Source organism: Nothobranchius furzeri, chromosome 1 (assembly GCF_043380555.1).
Source record: "Nothobranchius furzeri strain GRZ-AD chromosome 1, NfurGRZ-RIMD1, whole genome shotgun sequence".
NCBI classification, from domain to species: domain Eukaryota; kingdom Metazoa; phylum Chordata; class Actinopteri; order Cyprinodontiformes; family Nothobranchiidae; genus Nothobranchius; species Nothobranchius furzeri.
Window position 1 is genome coordinate 30383729 of NC_091741.1, and position 24498 is coordinate 30408226.

General features: G+C 47.9%; 1 protein-coding gene across 2 annotated transcripts in view; it reads right to left on the reverse strand.

Annotated features, from left to right (window-relative positions):
* Positions 1 to 24498, reverse strand: part of aff2 (AF4/FMR2 family, member 2) — a 332245-nt gene that overhangs the window by 99206 nt on the left and 208541 nt on the right. For both annotated transcript variants that reach the window (XM_070551870.1, XM_070551862.1), the window contains exons 6-7: positions 7982 to 8068; positions 552 to 588 (exon numbers count right to left, since the gene is read on the reverse strand). In XM_070551870.1, the coding sequence (XP_070407971.1) occupies positions 552 to 588; positions 7982 to 8068 (124 nt within the window). The remainder of the gene's footprint in view (positions 1 to 551; positions 589 to 7981; positions 8069 to 24498) is intronic.

Below are 24498 nucleotides of genomic sequence, written 5' to 3' on the forward strand. Positions count from 1 at the left end.
TCCTGAGGATGGGAATTGGGAAACACTGGGGTAGGCCAACATGGAGGATGAGGAGCGTGGAGCATGTTTCCATCAGCTGGCTTTTTTACTGCACGCCACATTCAACAGGCAGAGTGCTCCTTAATCCTGCCAAGACTATCCAACATGTTTAATGTCTGAATTTATAACTGGAGTGGTCCTAACTTTCACCAGAGCACTCTTAACAAACCACAAACGGCAGGAATATCTGATAAGATTATCTTTGAAACCATTACTGTAATGAGGGCCGTACCGTGTTTAAGACTGTCGGGGGAGAATCAGGTGAAAAATATGCATAATGATCTTCCCGTGTGAACCAGGCCTTAGACACACGATGCTTCCACGTTTCACACAATCACCTCATAACGTTTGACTTCTTGTTCAGACAAAAGCAACAGATCCCCTCGTATCGTTCTCCTGTGGTTGTGACTTGATTTAAACATCAGCAACCTTCTCCCACCTCTCAGACTCTGTTCTGTTTATGGCCTCTGCCTGTTTATCACAACAGCTGGTGTGTACGCCGTGAAACTTACTCTGGGTGGTGTAGCCTGAGGTCACATGCTGGGACTCCTGGCAACAGAGAGAGAAAACCAGAATGAGGAGGAAAAACCTACCAGATGTCATTAGTGATCCCACAGCAGTGGAAAGATGCCATTACTCAAAGTTCAGATTATCTCATCCCCCGTTTTCAGACTCCAACCCATTCTCAGAGAAGTGCTGGGGTGGGGGATTTGCCCCAAAAGGCGTTTCTCATTTAAAAAACCCAGAATTTACTGCTTACGTTGTAATTTGTTATAAAACACGTATGTAGGGAAAGGAGACAGTTTACTGAATAATTAAATGTGATCAGATGTTGCTTAGGTGCATAGGTGAAATCACTTAAAATGTCACAGTTAAATGTTCAGTTAGTAAACAATTAACCTCCATCATAATATAATTAGCTTGGTTCAAGATGGCTACCACAGAAAACAAATCTCAGTTGGTAGCTGGGAGTCATCTCCATGAGTACTGACTGATTGTGTGTGGTCTTGTGATTTCATGTTGGATTGTTCTGAATCATCTCCCACCATAAAATAATCCTGTAGCAGAAACACTTCCTTAGCTACACAGCTAACATGCTAGTCAGTTCAAACCTGTGATCATTCCTCTCGTTGATCACTACAGTTTAGCTAAACAACCAAGCGTGCGCAGCCTCTAGGGGGAAAACCATATTTGGCCAATCACCTTAACATAATTTACTGTCTTTGGGGCGATGGAATTTATGTCCCTGCTTGTACTGGGGGGGGGGGGGGGGGGGGGGGCTGCTGCCAGCTGCTCCACACCTACCATTAGTTTAAAGTCGTGTGGTCGTAAGGTGGCCGGTGCCAGTCGTGGTGGCAACCCCCGTACCCGCTGGTGGACACCAGAGGTTCGGGGAGCCGTCAGGCTGAAGAAGGAGGCCTACAGGGCGTGGCTGGTCTGTGGGTCTCCGGAGGCAGCAGACAGGTACCGGATAGCCAAGCGGGGTGCAGCAGTGGCAGTTGCCGAGGCAAAATCTCGGGCGTGGGAGGAGTTTGGTGAGGCCATGGAGAAAGACTATCGATCGGCTCCAAAGAGGTTCTGGCAAACTGTCCGGCGCCTCAGGAGAGGAAGGCAGCAACTCGCTCACACTGTTTACAGTGGGGATGGGGAGCTGCTGACGTCAACTGGGGCTATAGTCGGACGGTGGAAGGAATACTTTGAGGAGCTCCTCAATCCCACCAATGCGCATTCCGAGGAGGAACCAGAGCTGGGAGGCCTGGGGATGGACTGTCCAATCTCGGGGGCAGAAGTTGCTGAGGTAGTCAAACAACTACACAGCGGCGGAGCCCCGGGGGCGGATGAGGTTCGTCCTGGGTATCTCAAGGCTATGGATGTTGTAGGGCTGTCATGGTTGACACGTCTCTACAACATTGCGTGGTCATCGGGGGCAGTTCCTAGGGAGTGGCAGACCGGGGTGGTGGTCCCCATCTTTAAGAAGGGTGACCTGAGGGTGTGTTCCAACTATAGGGGGATCACACTCCTCAGCCTCCCTGGAAAGGTCTACTCCAAGGTACTGGAGAGGAGGGACCGATCGATAGTTGAATCTCAGATAGAGGAGGAGCAATGTGGTTTTCGTCCTGGCCTTGGAACTGTGGACCAGCTCTATACCCTTGCAAGGGTGATGGAGGGGGCATGGGAGTTTGCCCAACCAATCCACATGTGCTTTGTGGATTTGGATAAGGCTTATGACCGTGTCCCCAGGGGCACCCTGTGGGGGACGCTCCAGGAGTATGGGGTGGGTGGCTTTCTGTTAAGAGCCATTCAGTCCCTTTACCAGAGGAGCGTGAGTTTGGTCCGCATAGCCGGTAGTAAGTCGGACCTGTTCCCAGTGAGGGTTGGACTCCGCCAGGGCTGCCCTTTGTCACCGGTTCTGTTCATCACTTTTATGGACAGAATTTCTAGACGCAGCCGTGGTGTGGAGTGTGTCGAGTTTGGTGGCAGGAGAATCTCGTCTCTGCTTTTTGCGGATGATGTGGTCCTCCTAGCTTCATCCAGCTCTGACCTTCAGCTCTTGCTGGGTAGGTTCGCGGCCGAATGTGAAGCGGCTGGGATGAGGATCAGCACCTCCAAATCTGAGACCATGGTTCTCGACCGGAAAAGGGTGGCTTGCCACCTCCGGGTCGGGGGAGAGGTCCTACCTCAAGTGGAGGAGTTTAAGTATCTCGGGGTCTTGTTCACGAGTGAGGGTAGGAGGGATCGGGAGATCGACAGGCGGATTGGTTCGGCGTCTGCAGTGATGCGGACGCTGAGCCGATCTGTCGTGGGGAAGAGGGAGCTGAGCCAGAAAGCCAGGCTCTCGATTTACCGGTCGATCTACGTCCCAATCCTCACCTATGGTCATGAGCTTTGGGTAATGACCGAAAGAACGAGATCGCGGATACAAGCGGCCGAAATGAGTTTCCTCCGTAGGGTGGCCGGGCTCAGCCTTAGAGATAGGGTGAGGAGCTCGGACATTCGGGAGGGACTCGGAGTAGAACCGCTGCTCCTCCGGATCGAAAGGAGCCAGTTGAGGTGGTTTGGGCATCTGGTCAGGATGCCTCCTGGACGCCTCCCCGGGGAGGTGTTTTGGGCATGTCCTGCCGGCAGAAGGCCCCCGGGTCGACCCAGGACACGTTGGAGAGGTTACATCTCCAATCTGGTCCGGGAACGCCTTGGGGTCCTGCCGGAGGAGCTGGTGGACAAGGCCGGAAGGAGGACGGCCTGGAGCTCCCTAGTTGGGATGCTGCCCCCGCGACCCGGACCCGGATAAGCGGAGGAAGACGAAGACGAAGACGAAGTTAACAAACCCATTAAACCTCTCACGAGTTTAGACATATTGTGGGAACGTGTTTCGCGAACACTCTACTGGCTCATCTGCCCCACCAAGAAAATGTTCATTAGTTGCCATTAAATAAAAACACCACAGAAGTTTGGAAACTTGTCGAATGTGGTGACTAAAGGCAGGCGTACGCTCTAAAATGTTTTCAGTCGTGTTCAGCTCAAGCTGTATGACTTCCTCGCAGGGCAAAGCTCACAAACCCTGTTCTCACATTACTCATGTCGTAAAAACACATCTGAGCTTAAAATTGTACTTTTTACACAACACATTGGATTCGCAGCTACCGATGCTATCGCATTTTAACGGTTAGATGCCGTCAATTCTTGACATCAGTTTGAATGGATTACTCAAACTCTGGTCCAGTTGTCAGTCGTACACGGTTGATTAGAATAAACTAGACCAACACGGATTCGGGCTGTGAACCAGGAAATGCCAAATCCACAGCTGTGTCAGTTTTTACTGCTGCTTTTCCAAATAACTCCCCTGTACTCTATGTTTCAGTCAGCGTTCAGACCATGCCACAACACTGAATCCGCCCTCATTCGTGTCCTGAACAACATTTTGGTCGCGTCAGACTCTGGGTCTCATGTTCTGCTGCTTCTTTTGAACCTGTCTGTGGCGTAGATACTGTAGATCATGACATGCTGTTGCAACGTTTGGAGTGATGGGAGGGGGTAGTAGGGGTTGTACGAAAGAGTCGACTAGTCGACTTCACGGCTCTGTAGTGACTTTTTATGCCTGTCATCAACTAGTCGCTGTCACGTGATAATGACTGACAAGATGCAGTCCTCGGAAAAGACAGCAGGTGACGAGCCCCTGCGTGTCTGGATCGAGGCGGAGGCGACGCGCTGTGCGGTACTGACACCGGCGGTAAAACGGACATTTAACCAAACTGTGACCTTTTCCCTTTTGCAATTTAACCTTCCCCTCACCCCCATCCTAATCTTAACCAGTTTGTGCATGCAAAGCTCTGATCGTTGACGCGCTCCAGACATCTGCGTCCTGAGCACCGCCAAATCAGGTGTCACCACCTCAAAAACAAATTAAACACGCGATTGTTCATGTCGGCTCATTTCCTTTCATGTTTTCTGTCTGTTATTTGTGCCTGATGCGTTTCGCTGCTGCGGAGCGAGGCGCATCACCTGTTCCTCCGGTGACGCACCCCCAAGATTCCACTATCTCCGCTCCGCTCCGGCATGAACTCTGCAGCAAAAACGGTCCCGTTGTAGTCGGCCGGCGAGCAGCGGCACTCCGCTGTTTTAGCGGTCGGTAGATCTTTTAGAACTGCAGTTCAAAGGTAACTCATGAGGTGAATATATATGAACCCAGGTAGCAGTTTCTCTTTAGGATTGAGAGGAGATGCAGGAAGATAATAAACAGGCAGGACAGAAAAATAGTCAAATACAAACAAGTTAGTTTTGTACCTGCTGGTTGCAACAAACAGACACCACTGAAGGTAATCAGAAGTGAGGAACAGAAAATGAAATAATTATTTTAATGTTTAGAGCAGCAGGAACTCCGAGAGGCTGCAGGCGCATCAGTGAGTTTGCGGCCGCTGCGCAGGGGGAGGGGGGAGAGGGCTGAAGCAGGGGGAGGGGGGAGAGGGCTGAAGCAGGGGGAGGGGGGAGAGGGCTGAAGTAGGAAGCAGAAACTACCGTTGTTAAAAGAGATGTGTTAACTTAGAAAATGTGGGAGCAATTTTAATTGTCAAAAACTCCAGGGAACCTACCGACCGACCCCCCCCCCCCCCCCCCCCCCAACCCGCTTCCGGCGTATGACGTCATCAACGACTAGTCGAAGTCGACTCGACTTTCATTATTTGACTGTCGACTTTAAAAAAATAAAGTCGTGCAGGCCCTAGGGGGTAGCGGGTACTGCCTTAGAATGCTTTTGCTCCTACTTATCCAATAGATCCTTCAATGTTAAGACTGGCGAGTCTAGGGATGGGTACCGAATTCTGTACTTTTTAAGGTACCGACCGAATTCCACAGTACCGACCGAGCACCGATTCACGTCATTTCAAACGGTGCCTCATTTCGTTACCCGTCCTTCTTAACAAGAACTTGCCTAGACAGCTGCGCATGCGCAAGAGCGTTATGTCGTCGGTCGCTGCGAGCGTGTTGTAAACAGAGCAGCATGGTAGAAAGAACGCACGCTAACGCTTGGGTCCACTTCACTAAATGTGATGGGTAACTGGGTGATGATGAAACCAGCGACAACGATCTAAGTGAGACATCCTCATCTTAATCTGCTCCGGTAGGTAAATATAATTAGCTTGATATGTTAGCTTCCGTTTCGCTAATGGTGCGTTCGCTTTCTCCTCGGAACTCCGAATTTTCGACTAGAAGAACATGAACGCGCTCTAAAGTTTGGTTTCACTTTACTAAATGCGACGGGTAACTGGGTGAAGATGAAACCAGTGACAACGATCTAAGTGTGAGGCATCATCGTTTTAATCTGCTCCAGCAGCTAAATAAACTGTTTAAGATAACGTTAGCTTGGTATGTTAGCTTCCATTGCTACCATTGTTATCAGCTAATGGTGCGTTCGCTTTCTCCTCGGAAATTCTAACTTCCCAGTAGGAAAAATCAAATGAAAAAAGACGGCAAAAGGAATGAAGATACACAGTAAATTTAGTTCACAGTAAAGATGTTTGCTTCAGTTTAATTATCAGCTTATAAAACTACAAGGACGATGTTAAACTACAAACAGTTGAATGTTATTTATCGTGATATTTATCAAATATTGTTATATATTGAGAAAAATATATATTTAATTATAAAAGAGAATTAAAATAATAAACACTCAAACGTATCGAAAATTGTTACCGTTAAGTACCGGTATCGACTCCTAGGTACCGGGAATTAGTACCGAATTGATTCAAATGTCAAAGGTACCCATCCCTACTGGCGACTGCACTGACTAACACTGAGGCAATCTTATTTGATACGTTTAATGTCTCCCATGCCCATCTTTCCCAGAATTTTCCTGATCTCAATTTTAAAGATTGTGTGACTAGCCTTGGGGTCAAACTGGATACTGACCTCTCAATGGTTCTTTAAATAAACGCTGTGGTAAAATCACGCTTCTTCCAGTTGCATCGACTAACGCGTGAAACCAATACTGAAGAGAAGATATTTAGAATGAGTGATTCACGCATTTATAACCTCCTGCCTTGACTATGCCAACGCTCTACCAATCGGTACACCTGTTTCAGCTCTGAAACACCTTCAGGTTTTTGAGATCACTGCTAGCAGGTTTCTGACCAGCACCAGCCGCAGTCATATCACTCTTGTCCTTGCACAGCTTCACTAGATTCCTGCTGCCTTTAGAGTTCGTTTTAAGGTTTTGATTTTCACGTTTAAAGCCCTCAAAGGCCTGACACCACTGTATCTCACTGAGCTGCTTGCTCCTTATATCCCTCGGCTAGCACTGAGGTCCGCTGATCTCTTCTTGCTCTCCACGCCCCGGATGAGTTTTAAAGCATGGGGGAGCGGGCATTTATGTGTGCTGCCCCTACTCTTCTGCTGTTGGTTAGACAGGCTCCATCTCTTTTCTCTATTAAAACTTGTTTAAAAACGCTATTTTACGATTTGGCCTGTGATTTTATGATCAAGTCTTTGATTATATATAATTGATGCATTTATTTTTGCTATGTCCTTGCAATGTATTTTATGGGAAGCCCTTTGGTTAGCTCTCATGCTGTGTGTAAACGTGCTGTGCAAATAAACAGGTAATGTATCGTTTTTCCGGCGTTAACAATGAAACAGCACTACATCAGATCATGCTTGTCGTGGAATTTATTAGCATGAAACTCTTACACGTTTTCTTTTTTCTGTAATATAGTTTAGTAGATTGTGTCGAACTGTAATACTGAGCTTGAAAATGGAATGTGTACAGATATTATGTGATCTTTGACACCGTATAATGTTGGTAATGTGTTCTGAGCTGGTTATAGGTCAGGTTTTCTTTCTAGTTTTCATCTTTTTTCCGCTAGAAAATCCCTGCTGAGCTGTAAGTGGCGAGCCACCCGACCGCCGCTGCTATGAGGTACGGCAAACTTCAACTTTGTTTTAAGCCTCGTTTGGATAAAGCAACTTGGACCCTTTGAACTGAACTGGGAAACCGTGCTAGAGCCGCTTCGGGTTTTGCTTTTTTGTGTGTGCTGAACTGAACTGAGGTGTGAAATCCACACTAGTTTGGTGGTGTTTAGTTGTGTTGAACACACACATTATTAGTTATTTGTGAATCCTCTTCTGTGCCTTTTTTTTTTGGTATTTGCTCAAGTTCTATTATTCTCATTATTGTTGTTGTTTATTAACTGTTTGTTTGATACACATTTGGCACATTTATTTAAAATCATTACTTGGTTGTGTATCATTCCCCCTAAAGCTCCATAGCCAAACTTAGTCTGATCACTCATACGTTAGTTTGCGTTACGTTGCACTCACTGTCTCATAAACAATGTAGTCATAGCCAAGAGCATGACAGCTGCACTTCTGCTGGCACACATTCCCGGCACATTCTGGGTGCCTGAGCAAAAGTGCTTTTAGTGGCAAAGACTAAAGGTGTGTAAGTACTGACCTTGTTTGGAATGGGGAACTTGGTCTGATCCGCTTTCCCGGGAGTGTGTATTGCTGTGAGCGGAGGAGGCCAGGAATGGGTCATCTCCTGAATATAAATATTTATCATTACTTTATTATAACTGAGACATAGTGGCAATGCTATTATATACTTATAAACAAAGCTAATAACTCAGGGTGGGTGTAAGTTACCATTACACAGCATGCATCTAATAAATAATAATAATAATGATCTTCAGCAAACTTGGGTAAAACAACTGCTTATGCAACTCTGGAGCAGAGGAGCAGAGTCAGCGTTCAGTCAAGGCTGTGCTGCGGCACCTCCATCAGGCAGGAGCTTTATTATTATAAGTTAAAGTGAGGGGGGCATGGGGAGTCTGTGGCACACCAGGGATCGGTGCACAGAGAGTGAGTTACGTGCAGACTTGTTAAACAACCTAAATAAAAGCTGGCTGTGTTTGGCTGCATAACACCTAAGCAGCACAGCAGCTGCAGCATTCCACTCTAATTAGTCCAACCACACCGTCTTAGTGGAATACCAGCATCATGCAGAAACACAGTTAACGTGTGTGTGTGTGTGTGTGTGTGTGTGTGTGTGTGTGTGTGTGTGTGTGTGTGTGTGTGTGTGTGTGTGTGTGTGTGAGGATAAGAGAATGTACAGGTGCTGGCCAGTAAATTAGAATATCATCAAAAGGTTGAAAATATTTCAGTAATTCCATTCAAAACGTGAAACTTGTACATTATATTCATGCAATGCACACAGACCAATGTATTTCCAATGTTCATTACATTTAAATTTGATATTCATAAGTGACAACTAATGAAAACTCCAAATTTGGTATCTCAAAAAATTAGAATATTCTGAAAAGGCTGAATATAGAAGACACCTGCTGCCACTCTAATCAGCTGATTTACTCAAAACACCTGCAAAGGCCTTTAAAAGGTCCCTCAGTCTTGTTTTGAAGGCACCACAATCATGGGGAAGACTTCTGACTTAACAGCTGTCCAAAAGACAATCATTGACACCTTGCACAAGGAGGGCAAGACACAAAAGGTGATTGCTAAAGAAGCTGGCTGTTCGCAGAGCTCTGTGTCCAAGCACATTAACAGACAGGCGAAGGGACGGAAAAAATGTGGTAGAAAAAAGTGTACAAGCTCTAGGGATAACCGCACCCTGCAGAGAATTGTGACGACAAACCCATTCAAAAATGTGGGGGAGATCCACAAAGAGTGGACTGCAGCTGGAGTCAGCGCTTCAAGAACCACCACGAGGAGACTCATGAAAGACATGGGATTCAGGTGTCGCATTCCGTGTGTCAAGCCACTCTTGAACAAGAAACAGCGCAAGAAGCGTCTCGCCTGGGCCAAGGACAAAAAGGACTGGACTGATGCCGAGTGGTCCAAAGTTATGTTTTCTGATGATAGCAAGTTCTGCATTTCCTTTGGAAATCAAGGACCCAGAGTCTGGAGGAAGAGCGGAGAAGCACAGAATCCACGTTGCATGAGGTCCAGTGTAAAGTTTCCACCGTCAGTGATGGTGTGGGGTGCCATGTCATCTGCCGGTGTTGGCCCACTCTGTTTCCTGAGGTCCAGGGTCAATGCAGCCGTCTACCAGGAAGTTTTAGAGCACTTCATGCTTCCTGCTGCTGACCAACTTTATGGGGATGCAGACTTCACCTTTCAACAGGACTTGGCACCTGCACACAGTGCCAAAACCACCAGCACCTGGTTCAAGGACCATGGTATCCCTGTCCTTGATTGGCCAGCAAACTCGCCTGACCTTAACCCCATAGAAAATCTATGGGGTATTGTGAAGCGGAGGATGCAATACGCTAGACCCAACAATGCAGAGGAGCCGAAGACGACTATCAGAGCAACCTGGGCTCTCATAACACCTGAGCAGTGCCACAGACTGATCGAGTCCATGCCACGCCGCATTACTGCAGTTATTGAGGCAAAAGGAGCCCCGACTAAGTATTGAGTGCTATACATGCACATTCTTTTCATGTTCATTCTTTTCAGTTGGCCAACATTAGAGAAACAAACATTTTTTCATTGGCCTTTAGAATATTCTAATTTTCTGAGATACCAGATTTGATGTTTTCATTGGTTGTCACCTATAAATATCAAAATTAAACGTAATAAACATCGGAAATACATTGGTCTGTGTGCATTGCATGAATATAATGTACAAGTTTCACGTTTTGAATGGAATTACTGAAATATTTTCAACCTTTTGATGATATTCTAATTTACTGGCCAGCACCTGTAGAATAATGAGAGTTGCATCATGATGTGTGACAGTGGTTTTAGTTTTAGATATACTTGTCGACTTAATGAGTTCGCCATTTTAGACATTTGCAGCCTCAACTTGCCAAGCAGACTTTTTACCGCAACGGTGCCCTCTAGTGGCTGGTAGATATAAACATAAGCCCGGTGTCGTGCCCGTCAAAATAAAAATGTGATTATTTATTCTTTTTAAACATAGCTTTGAAAGGAGAAACAGTACATTCATCCTGCACACCTCTAAACAGGTATTACTTTTAAAAATTATAGCTTTTAATATTTCCCACTAATGAATAAATTTCCTCTCTGTATTCTAATAAACAGGAAATGACATTTAACCTTTGTCAGAATGAAGGGCAAGAATAGCTATTTATTAATGTCATTACTGATATTCTTTTTTGCATTAACACACAACTGTATGCCTGGAGACACTCGGGACAGAAAAAGCCGGCCTCTTTCACGTCACAGAGCATTCTTAGCAGCCATAGACTCGCCCACCTTGGCTCGTGACTGCAGATGGCTGTGTAGACGTAGCGTCCAGGAGAGAGCAGAGCAAGTCTCAGCTAGTAGAAGCTAACCGCTATTATTAGCAACTCCACAACATGGCGGAACACGTTCAGGTTTGTGTTGCATTTTTTACTCAAGAAAGACGAGTGAACGCAGGCACCAGAAGAGTGGTGTTGATGATAGCCAATCAGAGGGAAGATGTTTGTATATCATGAATTTTAATGAGTAAGACCCCCACTCCTCTGACTAAAGCCTGAGTCATGCTTCTGCGTCGGTGCGGAGACACGCAACGCCCTTATCCGTCCTTACGAGCCTGCTGGAGAGCTCCCGCAAGGACGAACCGAGTTGAGCTCCCTTTTCTAAACATCCGTCCGTCGAGACGGAGAACGCAAGCTTGTGATTGGTCAGGACACCGTTGTTGTCTACACCGCTGCCATTGCGCCCTCAAAAACATAAAGAGAGCCGAGGATAACTAGCGGCAGACACGGAGAAGCTTGAAGAACACCTCGCGAAAAAACTCTAAAAAAATATGAACGTTTAATTCCCCGTGACTGGAGGAGTGAAAAGATGCGCAGCAAGCGTTTTATTTGTGGACGGAAATGACAGGAAACGTGGGTTTAGAGGTGGCGAGCGCATGAAGAGGTGGGAGAATGAGAGACAAATATGTCCGTGTTAAAAGTCTCTTATATACACAAAAAACACAATATAAACACACGATCTTGGGCCGATACATGACAGGATACCACAGAACAGCGCTACGCCCTCTGTTGTCCTGGCGGGGAATTGCTTTGCAACACTCTCCAGGAGACGGAGAAGTATGAGAGCAAAACGTCTCAGTCCATGGGTGCGTGTCTCTCCCTTTTTGAGCTGACGGAAAAGCATGACTCAGGCTTAACTTCTACTTCCTGAAACAGGAGCCCTAAGGCTTTTTGCATGGTGCATGATCCGGCTGGAAGTAGCCATCAGAAGATGGGTCCATGTGTGGTCTTAAAGGGACAGACATGGTCAGTAACAATACTCAGGTAGGCTGTGGTGTTTAAACCAGGTTCAGGTGGAACTAAGGGGTCCAACGTGGAACAAGAACATCTCCCCCACACCATTACACCCCCACCACCATGCTGAAGCATTGATACAAGGCAGGATGGATCCATGCTGTCATGTTGGTGACACCAGATTCTGACCCGACCATCTGACTGTAGCAGCTGAAATCTTATCAGGGGAAGTTGATTCAGTCTATTCTGGTCCAGAGTTATAAATGCACTGAACTGCTTTGTTGGGAGTTACTGACTTCGAAGCGTTAAAAGTCTGAAGGGATCCTCCGGTGGCCTGAGGTCAGTAGAGTAACTCCTCTACAAGTTTTCCTTTGCCTCTCCTGATGAACTCTGACTGGAGGAAATATCTGCAGCAGACGTGCTTCACAGCTGACCTGTAGCGCTTCTGTCACAGAGAGAGAAAAAGACCTGCAGGCCTCCGCTCTGATTCACCCCACCTCACTCTGCGATCGTTCCACTTGACACCGCTAAAAATCACAGACTGAATTCAATAGCACACCAATATTATTGACAAAGGCTTTTCATGCAGCTCACAGCAGACAATCTGTCACGCAGCCTGTTGGCCGGCGTATTGATTTGTGAAAGAGAGAGGGAGGAGAGTGACAGAGGGCAGAGAAGAATGAACAGGGGAGGACAACCAGGGAGGACAGCATGTGTTTCCACAAAGGAGACGGGAAGCAGAACATGACAGGAGAAGTCCGAGAAGGCCCCCGTTGATGTGGCAGCAAATCCTCAGATGGACGATTGTACAGGAAGAAGCTCGGAAACTAAACAGATGGGGTGGGGTGGGGTGAGAGAGAGAGACAAGCAGACAGAGGGGGAGGAGATGACTGTGGAAAACATTGATGCATGAGGTTATTCAATGAAAACAAAAAGAAAAATGTGTGTAATCAATGACTTAAATGACCCCCCACCCCCCTCTATACCAGGAGGGAATGGTATAGAAATTTTATGTTTATTTATTTTTGATCATTGACTCAATCAACTGAACGTAATATGTACTGCTCTATGCCTCTTTGCATGCTCACTTATTCAGACACACCCACACAAGCCACACCCACACACAAGTCTCTCTCTCTCTCTCTCTCTCTCTCTCTCTCTCTCTCTCTCTCTCTCTCTCTCTCTCTCTCTCTCTCTCTCTCTCTCTCTCTCTCTCTCTCTCTCTCTCTCTCTCTCTCTCCTTTCTTATCTCTTGGTACAAATAAACTGTGACCAGATGTTCGGGGCATTTTGCCTCGTGCATTATGCCACAGTTATAACTGTTTGAATTGTCTGTTCATTGTCTCCTTTTCCTCTTCGACTACAGGAAATGGGTTATTGATAAAAATATTGATAAAATCCATGACATTATTTGGTCCTTCGAAAGCCGGGGTCCCATCACCTTGCGGCGCCAAGAACCGACCCCGAAGGACTGTCGACAACCTAAATTTCCCCCAGCGCTGAGTTTTGCTGGGGGGTCGGTGGGAAGGTCTTGACGTCGCTGGGGGGAATGCGGATCCACGAATCACTCAAGACCTGAGTGGAGAAATTTGGTGAGACAAGTTTGTTTTTCTTGTCTTGTGGTACTGAGAGAAAATCCTAGGTAACCAGGGGTGAAATTGGTTGGTTTGCCAGAAGGAACTTGTAAAAGAGATTCCTGGAGTGCTGTTTGGTATGGTTACAAGAATGCACTACAGCGGGGGAGAGAAAGATAAACAGATTCCAGGAATGCTGTATTGGCTTGGTTTTTTGGGTGTTTTTGCCGAAATATAAACACAACCCTGGTGTGATAAAGTTATAAATGTTAAATGAATGGACCGGTGTGATAACTGAGAGGTTAAATTGGTTTTGGGCGTTTTTGGCCGAAGTATAAATGCAACTGTGTTTTGGCTTGAGTTTTTGGGCGTTTTGCCTTGAATGGAAACGCGACTCTAGTTATCGAATGTTTTGTCTTAGATGTTGTCAGCTTTAACTGTTGTTTGGATAAATGAGAGAGTGTATGGATTTGCTTTGCATGTGTGGTATCTATGTATGGGGGAATAAGAACTCACAAACACCTTTTGATTGAAGATGGTACATTGATGGAAATGGAAATCCAGCAAATGGGGAAATGATCTGAAAATCATCAGAGGATTGATGGAAAACATGTTTCGCTGGTATTGTGATAACTGCTGACATGTTGTACTTGCAGGGCAAGCTTAAAGCGAGATAGCACAAGAGAGAAAAACGAGAAAATATCAGGATTATGGTTACGAGAATGCACAGAGCCAAGGCCAGATTATAATATGGGCAAACTGGGCACAGGCCCAGGGGCCCACAGCCACAAGGGGGCCCACGCCAGCAGCAGTCTTTTTTTTTGTCCAGCAATCTTAACATTGAAGAAAAAAGTTAACAAGTAATTAAACTTGCGCCCGCATTTTCTAGTTAACACACATTTATTTTAACAACGGTAATTTTTGCATCCATACTGTTCCCTGCTTCAGCCCTCTCCCCCCTCCCCCTGCGCAGCGGCCGCAAAGTCACTGATGCGCCTGCAGCCTCCCAGAGTTCCTGCTGCTCTAAACATTGAAAGAATAATTTCATTTTCTGTTCCTCACTTCTGATTACCTTCAATGTCTGTTTGTTGCAACCAGCAGGTACAAAAACGAACTTGTTTTTTATTTGACTATTTTTCTGTCCTGCCTGTTTATTATCTTCCTGCATCTCCTCTCAGTCCTAAAGAGAAACTGCTACCTGGGTTCATATATATTCACCTCATGAGTTACCTTTGAACTGCAGTTCTAAAAGATCTACCGACCGCAAAAATAGCGGAGTGCGTGCCGGCTACACTGCTGCAGTAAAATCACCGGAGAACGAAACAAGCGATGAACTCGCTCCGAAGGAGCGAAACGCATCAGACACAAATAAAAGACAGAAAGCATTGAAGGATATGAGCCGACATGAACGATCACATGTTAAATTTGTTTTTGAGGTGGCGACACTTTGATAATGTTACTGTGGCCGTGCTCAGGATGCATCCGTCTGGAGCACATCAACCATCAGAGCTTTGCACCTCTCAGCTCTAAATAATCCCCAGAGAGTCCACATAGATAATTTAATATAATCAGTACCAGGATCGTTTTCGGGCTAAAACATAGTCTACAGTCCATCTTCCCTAATGTGTTTGTGGCCCTGCGGATTTTTCTAACTCTACCAGTTACAAATTGTGAAGGGGAACAATCATTTTCACAAATGGCAAGAATAAAAAATGAACTGAGAACAACACTAACTCAACAGCGCCTCAGTTAACTGTCGCTCAATCTCAGCTTGTCAGAAATCTGGACTTTGATGACATTGTAAATGAATTTACTAATAGAAAGGCCAGAAAGCTGTTTTTCTGAAGGCAAGAGTGGAGATCAACAAGAAGAGACAAAAAAGGAGTAAGGAGACAGGAGTCAAGAGAAGGAAGGAGACAAGAGACAAGATGAGGAAGGAAACAGGAGACAAGAATGAGACAGGAGACAAGAGGAGGAAGCAGACAGGAGACAAGAGGAGGAAGGAAACGGGAGTCAAGAGGAGGAATGAAACAGGAGACATGAGATGAAGGAGACAGGAGACAAGAGGAGGAAGGAGACAAGAGTAGGAAGGAAACATGAGTCAAGAGGAGGAACGAGACAGGAGACAAGAGGAGGAAGAAAACAGGAGTCAAGAGGAGGAAGGAGACAGGAGACAAGAGGAGGAAGGAGACAGGAGACAAGAGGAGGAATGAGACAGGAGACAAGAGTAGGAAGGAAACATGAGTCAAGAGGAGGAACGAGACAGGAGACAAGAGGAGGAAGAAAACAGGAGTCAAGAGGAGGAAGGAGACAGGAGACAAGAGGAGTAAGTAGACAGGAGACAAGAGGAGGAACGAGACAGGAGACAAGAGGAGGAAGAAAACAGGAGTCAAGAGGAGGAAGGAGACAGGAGACAAGAGGAGTAAGGAGACAGGAGACAAAAGGAGGAGTGAGACAGGAGACAAGAGGAGGAAGGAGACAGAAGACAAGAGGAGGAAGGAGACAGAAGACAAGAGGAGGAAGGAAACAGGAGACAAAAAACATGCAGATATTACATTTTTTTTACAAACTTTTCAATAACTGTATAATCTTTTAAATAATCTGCATTACTTTCTGTTGTAGTTTGACAGTGGGATCTCTTTTACAGCAGACTCACTCGCCCCCCGTCCCACAGATTGGAAACATTTTTGTTAGTACAGACAGAAGAGAAGACAGGAGCACTGTGAGGAAGAGAGAGACAGAAAATGAGGAGAAAAGAGAGAGGACAGAGAAAGAAAGATATCTGAGTGAGGCACAACAGGAAAATCATCAGGTATAAGTGTTTGTGATTAGGTTATAAAACTATTTTGACCTGGAGGTTAATGCTTTTGTATCTACATAAGTAAGCAATTTTTAATATTGACAATGTTATGAAATGTCTAAAAAGTGCTTCTGGGTGACAGTAATGTTGGGGGAGGCCAGGTGGGGTGGATGGGGGTGGGGTGGGGGGCTCTGAGCACATTGTGCCCAGGGGCCCCTGTAATGATAATCCGGCCCTGCACAGAGCGGTGGCGAGAAAGAAAAAGGCTGAAACTGTGAAACAGAGAGGAGGCAAAGCCTGCCTAAAAAATCAAAACAACTGCAGCTGTGCTCTGTCTGAGCCACCAAGGTCAATTGAGGCCTGAGGCTACTTACGTAGAACATAAAGATAAAAATTAAGTCCTTGTTGTAAAATGGTCACTACATTGGACAGTTTCTCAAAATTGTCATTTATTTATTTATTTTGTTATTAAGCACAGCTGTTGAAGACGTTATTGCATTTGAGGCCCTCCATTTTTACTTCAGTAAGTTAAGCCCATATTTCATGTTCAGAATGCACGCTGTCCACTGAGGTGAACATGTAGTAAATTATTTGCAAATAATTAAATGTTACAAACAACATTTGTTTAAATTTGTTTCATTCACACCCAAAGATGAATGAAAATAATTGTTAAATAATCATGGTTGAACATTTCATAATTCAGGCATCAAAAGGTGAAGCACTGGCCAAATATTTAATTCTTGGTATTCTGGTGACTAATATAATTTGAAGTATGAACTGTGCCACTTTTAGTGGCTGACAGGGCAAGGGTTTTAGTGGAATCCTTCGATTTGAGTAATTGACTGTTTGACAGTACTTCCAGACCAAGTAAAACTAATGACTATTGTCGAATTGCATTTTATCTCCTTATTTTGTTTTTTTACATCTTTGTTTCTGACGTTTAAAACCAAGACAAGGGAGTTCAGCGGATGACAATCACACCCGGGTGAAAATAACCTAGTGGGCAGTACATGTTGAATTCAAAAACTGCATTTTGAACACTCTAAAAAATGTTGTTTGTCATTAGCTGAATCTTTCTGGCATCTGTTAAATTTAGGAACTTGTTCAGATCTCTAATTAGTGGGCCTTGTGATCAGAACAGGGGGAGAAACGTTGGTTACGTATTGTAACCCCAGATTCTATGAGTCTAGTCGCAGCCCTTAAGCTAGCTGTTATTGGAAGGATGATCTCCGCATCAGCCAATCATGAAGAGCTTAAATGTACGCCCACCAATGGTGGGCCCCCCTCGTGGTATATAACCGCAGTGACCCCACTGCTCGCCTCCAATGGCTCTTATTCCCATCATAACCAGTGGGGCCAGTGGCTTAAGGGCTGCGACTAGACTCATAGAATCTGGGGTTACAATACGTAACCAACGTTCTATTTCGTCTAGTCTTAGCCCTTAAGCTAGCTGCTATTGGAATAAAGCGCAGCTGGATGGGTTTACGCCCCACTGGTTAACACAACCAATGGACACACCCAATCAAATCTCCTCTAGTGGGGGACGTTCAGCCTCAGACCAGGCTTAAAGACTGAGGCAGGCACGATAAGAGAGGGGCCCCCACTAAAAAACATCATCCACAAGAGGATGAAATCCATCTCAGCAAGGCCAATGAGGTGCCATAAGCATTCATTTAGCCTGCTGGGGTCCAAGCACTGAACGAGTGATGGATCCTGAAGACACATCTCGTAAATAATAACGAGTAAAGGAACAGGGTGAAGCCCATGAAGCAGCCTGACAAATGTCTTCCATTGTCACACCACTGAGGAGCGCCATCGAAGAGGAAATCCCTCTGGCTGAGTGAGCCCTGAGTGCCTCAGGGGGATCCTGCCCTGATGATGTGTAAGCGAGGGAAATGGCGTCACACAGCCAGCGTGAAAGGCGCTGGGCCGACAGCGCCTGACCAAGGGAAGACTCCCTGTAGTGCACAAACAGGTTTTGTGAGCGACGAATCCCTGAAGTGCGTGACACATACCGTACAAGCGCACGCACCGGGCAGAGAAGGTGAGAAGCCGCCTCCTCCTCAGAATTATGGGGAGGAGGAAAAAGTCCAGCCAATGAAATTGACCTGGATTTGAAGGAAGCATTAATGCTTTTGGGCACAAAGGCTGCGTTGGGGCATAAAACAGCAGACCCGCCATCCTCCCGGATCCTGAGGCATGCGGGAGCCACTGAGAGGGCGGTCAGGTCACTCACTCTGTTAACTGATGCTAGCGCCAGCAGCAATGCAGTTTTAAGCGACAGGAACTTGAGTGAGACCTGGTCCAAGGGTTCAAATGGAGCTTCAGATAAGCCACGCAGAACCACCGTTAGATCCCATTGGGGAAAAAGCGGGCGGGACACAGGTTTGTTCCTCCTGACACCTTTTAGAAAACGTTTTGTGAGGGGATGATTGAAAACAGATCTATCTCCAAAACCCTGATGACATGATGAGATAGCTGCAGCATATGTCTTAACAGTGCTGAATGCGAGGCCCCTGTCCATCAGTATCTGCAGAAACGATAGGACATCCGCCAGCTGGCAGGAGAGCGCTTGAACATTCCGTTCTGTGCACCATTTCTGGAAAGCTGCCCATTTAGCAGAGTAAGATGCAATGGTAGAGGGCGCCCGCGCACTCTGAATCGTGGCGACCACATCATGCGGCAGCCCAGAAGCCTCTAAGCATGACCGCTCAGCGGCCAGACCCACAGCCGTTGGCCTATTTCCGGAGGATGTTTGATTATCCGTCTGGAGAAGGGCGTCCGCCCTCCACGGGAGCCTCCACGGGGAGCCGAACACTAGCGCTTGCAGGTCCGGAAACCATGACGCGGACACGCGCCTGGGAGCCACCAGAATCACCGAGAGCTGTTCCGACCGAATTCGGTCCAGGAGACGGGGAATCAGAGGGACTGGTGGAAACGCATAAAGGAGCGTTCGAGGCCAGGACTGGTGTGAGAAGGCGTCCACCCCGAGCGGGGGTCCGTCCCGGGGACTCAGGGAAAACCACAGGCGACACTGAGCGTTTTCGCGAGCCGCGAACAGATCCACAGACGGTTCCCCGAACCTGATCCAGATCTGTGATATCAGTGCGTGATGCAGACGCCAGTCGGAGTCGCGGGGTCCCCCTCTCGACAGGATGTCTGCCGCTACATTCAGTATCCCCGGAATGTAGATGGCTCTGATGGACAGCAGGTGGACATGTGTCCAACACAGTAAATCTGTGGCGACACGCAACAGTGGGAGGGATCGAACTCCCCCTTGGCGATTTATGTAGGCTGCCGCCACCCGGTTGTCTATGTGAACTTCGACATGACGGCCCTCTAGAAGGGCAGCGAAGTGTCTGATCACATTCCTCACTGTCATAAGCTCCAACACATTTATGTGCTCGTGCGTGTGGGAGGGCCAGCGATCTGCCACCGTGTGGGACAAGCACGTGCCCCCCCACCCCGACAGTGACGCATCCGTAAACACAGATACGTGTGACGCAGGACGTCCGATGGGAACCCCACGTGAGAGGATGCAGGGGTTCCCCCAGTGAGCGAGGTCCCCGCCCACTGAAGGGGGAATCCTCAACATACGTCTCTTCTGACGTATTGGGTGTACCCGGAGGCGGACGAACCAGCGTTGCAAGCGCCTCGTGCGCAGCAAACCTAGCGGCACCACTGAATGGGCTGCGGACATCATGCCCAGGAGTTTCATGACTAACCGGGCTCTCACGATCTTGCGGGGTTGCACGCGGGAGATCACCGTGGTGAGATCTGCCGCTCTTGCAGGCGACAAACGTGCTCTCATTAGGGAGGCGTCCAACTCCACCCCGAGATACACAATCGACTGGGATGGAAGGATGGAGCTCTTTTCCCAGTTTATAGAAAACCCTAGGGTTGACAGATGCCCTGTCAACCTCCTGGTTTGCTGTGACGCCTCGTCCTTGGACCGAGCGCACAGGAGAAGATCGTCCAGGTAAAATAAGACCCTCATTCCCTCGTGCACAGTGGCTGCAGCGCGGTCTCCAGACATTTGGAGAAGGTGCGCGGGGCTAGCGAGTAGCCGAAAGGGAGGCGATTGAACTGACATTGAACTCCCTTGAACGAAAAACGCAGAAACTTCCGGTGGTTTGGAACTACTGGTATGTGGAAGTATGCGTCTTTCAGGTCGATTGACGTGAACCAATCCCCGGGGCGCACATATTCCAGGACTTGTCTCATCGTTAACATGCGGAAATGCATTACTGCTATGGAGCAGTTGAACAGGGACAGGTCGAGAATCGGCCTCATTCCTCCCGACTTCTTCGGTACTACGAAGTAGCGGGAGTAGAAACCCGAGAGTTCTTGTCCGCGAGGGACTCGGGAAATAGCGTCTTTGGACAGAAGTTTCCGCAGCTCCAGCTCTAGCGCCTGAGACTGTACTTGCGATGTGAACGTCGTCTCCACGATCCCGTTGAAGGGAGGTGGAGTGGCCTGAAAATGAAGTGTGTGACCGCAATGAATGGTGTCCGAAATCCATTTGCTCATGATGCAAAGGCGGCGCCACTCGTGCGCGCGTTCCGACAGTGGACGCGTGTGTGCGGTCACGTGAACAACGTCTGAGGGTTGTGCATGCGCCCTTACCGCCGTCGCCCGTACCAGAGAACTGGGGGCGACCCATGGAGGGCTGCGCTCGAAAGGGCGAGTGCGAAACAGCTGGAACAGGCTGGTCCACACCGCGGAGCGTGGAGTCCGAGAGTGAAGGACGAGTGGGAGCCGGGCCTGTGCACTGGGGCGACAGAGTGCTAGCGGATGGAGCCGCGCACTGTGCCGCCGCGCGTGGTCGAGACAGCGACATGACATCCCGCCCCACCCAACGGCGTGGGGAGAGCGGGAAGAGTTGGGCCTGGCCGGATGCTGGGGCCAGAGCGCAAATGGAGCGCACCCTTACGGCTGGCCGTGTATTATGACTACCTGCAGAAACATGTGTGCGTGCAGCAGTGCTTGGTGTGGGGAACATGTGTGAAAACTCGGCAGAGGATTCTGCGGAGGACTGTAGGATTGTGCTCTTTGAGTGACGTTTTTTGGGTTTTATTTCAAAACCAACAACATCAGAACAATCAGTAACACACACATTCCCCCCAAAGAGTCACTTCCGTGGCTGCTTTCGGCGAGGCTCCTGCACCTGGGACTGCCAAGACGGCGTCTGCTGGCCCCGCCGGAACCGTTGTCCGCCATCTCGCTGGTCCCGCTGATGTGGAGACGAAGCGGGAGGCCGGCTCCGTGGAGCGGGCGGTGCAGCTGGACGTCTGAAGCTTCCGCGCCGTTCGTCCCATCCTCTGGCTGAACGGCCGGAGTGCGAGGCTGACCGAGGGTGGACCAGGTCTCGCACCGTAGCCTATAGTTCGGCCATCTTCTGAGCCCTCTCAATGACGCCCCTAAGATGGGGACCAAACAGAACATCGGTGGTGATGGGGCCGTCCAGCATCTCCCTTTGCAGATGTTCCGGAATGGAGGGCAGGGCCTTCAGCCAGATCGCTCGCTGGATGAGGGTCTGCCAGGCAGCGATGCGAGCAGAACCGGTGAGCACAGCAGCACACAGATTGAGGATAGCATCAGCAGTCTTAGTTATGACGGCTTTCGACTCCTCGGGAGCTTCCAGCTCCTCCATCATCTTGGAGACGCCGAAGGCAAGAAGGGCGATGTTATTCCCTGCAGCGCCGGTCTGAAAGGCACACTGATGTGCGCGGTCGGTGAGCCGCGTCAGCAGCTGGTCATGTTTTGAAGCGGGAACAGCTCGCGGGCCAGCGAGGTGGTTCTTGGCGCCGAACAGCGAGGCCAAATCCGGCTCTAGTGGAGGAACGGACGGCCAGCCTTGGTCGGAAAACCCCTCGACCTTGGTGATGGGCGCATACGTGGAGACTGGCGCCTTGAGCTTGGCAGGCTCGGAGAAGGCGGCAGACCAGCAGCTCATAGCAGCGGGGAAGCGCGGCCAGACAGGGTCTGGACAGCGTGTCTGAGTTGCCCCGAAAATTCCCGCCAAATCATCCGCTTCAGGCAGGGCCGGTTCTGGCACAGCTAGCCCCTTGCGGGCTGCTGCCGCAGAACTGATGGCGGGCAGCTCCTGGAGCAGTGCTCTTACTGCTGGCAGGGAGGAGCGAGAAGCCACTGGGGTAGAAGGACCCACTGAGCGAAGCTCGTCGACCTCCGTTATGTCTAGGAGGGATGCCGCCTCATCGTAGTTTTCGCTGTCGGTGACGTCATCCAGCCGGTTGAAGCCAGCCGGCTCCTGACCGGCTTCGAAGAAAACCAAAGCCTTGTCCAGCGGGTAGGAGTCAGCCACCGGAAATTCTTCGTCGGCGGCGGGAGTGAAGTACTCGACCCGGCGAATCTTCTCCGCCACGGGCAGAGCGGCACAGAACGGGCACGAGGCCTGCGGGGTCAAGGCCAGGCCAGCGTGGTGAGCCCCGAGACAGACCTCACACTTAGCGTGCAGGTCGCCGCTGGAAATGGAGCCCGTCTGGCAGGTCGGGCAGGGTCTGGCGTCGCTGGACATGGCTGGTAAGTCGTCTTCGGATAATTTTGCTCTTTTGGGATAATATTTGCTCTTTAATAAAGCTCTCAAGCTTGGCATGAAGAGAAAAAGAAGGTGAGCAGTGGGGTCACTGCGGTTATATACCACGAGGGGGCCCACTATTGGTGGGCGTACATTTAAGCTCTTCATGATTGGCTGATGTGGAGATCATCCTTCCAATAGCAGCTAGCTTAAGGGCTAAGACTAGACGAAATAGAACTGTCTGGAAGTAGAATTTAAATGAGACAGCAGATTAAAGCTGTTGTAGGGAATTTTCATTTAAAAAGTTTTAATTGTTTTAATTCTTCATGTATTCCCAGACTGGGAACTTTGAAATACTCTGACACAGAGTCTCCTGCTCCTCTGTGTCTGGGTTAAACAGCAAGGTTGTTTTAGCCAAGAAGCTGAAGCAGAAAACAGAAAGGCTTCGAGAAATAACTGCTGGAAGAAAAAATAAAAACATAAAGAAGTTGCTGTTTTAATTTAAAAATGGGGTTCGCACACCTTGAAATTTAGGATGAAGCTACTGAACGGTTGATTGTGTTCGCCCGTCCTCTCTGGAACGTAAACGTTTGCCCATGTTTTGGGACCGGTGGAGATTAGGCTAATGTTGACACAGCTGTTCAGTAGGGCTGGGGGTAAACGATTATTTTTAAAACGATTATTCTGACGATTATTTTATCGAATAGTCGACTATTCTAATGACTATTTAGAAAATTACTCTAATGATTATTTTTCTATTGCACAATTAACAAAAACCAGAAAATCTCAAATAAATTCCTCAAAAAAATGGATAAATTCTTACTGTAAGAGAATAAACACTACAGGCCTTCCATTTTGTATAACACTGCTTTTATTGTGTTGGTTGGTTATGTTCTGGTGGCGTGTAGAACTTGGGAGTGCAGGCTGCTGCCTGAGAGGTGGTTGGAGACGGAGTGTCTCCATGCTGCTTTGTTTTGGTCACTTATGAGCGTGAGGCGAGTGGTCTTACGGGTTAAACCAAACTCACACTAAACCGAAAACCCACAACACTCTAAATGTAATAAAAGGGAGATCTACACCACAAAAAAGATGAACTCTAAACCAAAACGTAACAGCTTATCCCAACGCAAGAAGCTGTTAGCGAAGATGCTAACAGTAGCTTTACCAACGTTAAGTTCAAGTTACCAAGTTTAAATAAACCAAAAACACCCAGCAGCAAACAGACCAGCACGGAGGAGAGACTGCTACCACCAAAACAGCTCTCCTCGTGTCTGAAAGAAGCTCCTTTATGAAGGGAGAAACGCTCCCGGTGATTTTCTACATCTGCGGTAGAGACGGAGCAGCACATCTGACCCCGGAAGTTGTTGTCCGTTGCCGGGAGACGAAGGGGCAAAACAGGAAAATAATCTAGTAGTGGACGGACGTTGTTCCGGGTCTTCGGTATTTGGCGGAGATGTTAGTGAAGGCGGAGAAGAGGGCGAACTAGAGGAAAAACAGGCAGATTCCTCCTCTATTTACAAACTCCTGGGGATGCAACAAGTGGGCGCGGTGCGTCGACTTCCGGATCTGACGTCGACAAATTTTTAGAATCGAGCCGTCGACTTCGTCGAGGCTTCGCTACAGCTCTACTGTTCAGCCTTGTACACTTTAGAATCTGGAGAAATAGAGTTATGTAGATTCTGACTGAAACTTTTACTATTGGTAAAATTGAAACTGATTAATGAACAGGTTTATTGCTAAACACATCAAATAGTAAATTTTGTACATAACCACATATTTCATTTAGTGTAGGGCAGGCAGTATGATATTGCCTACATTTCA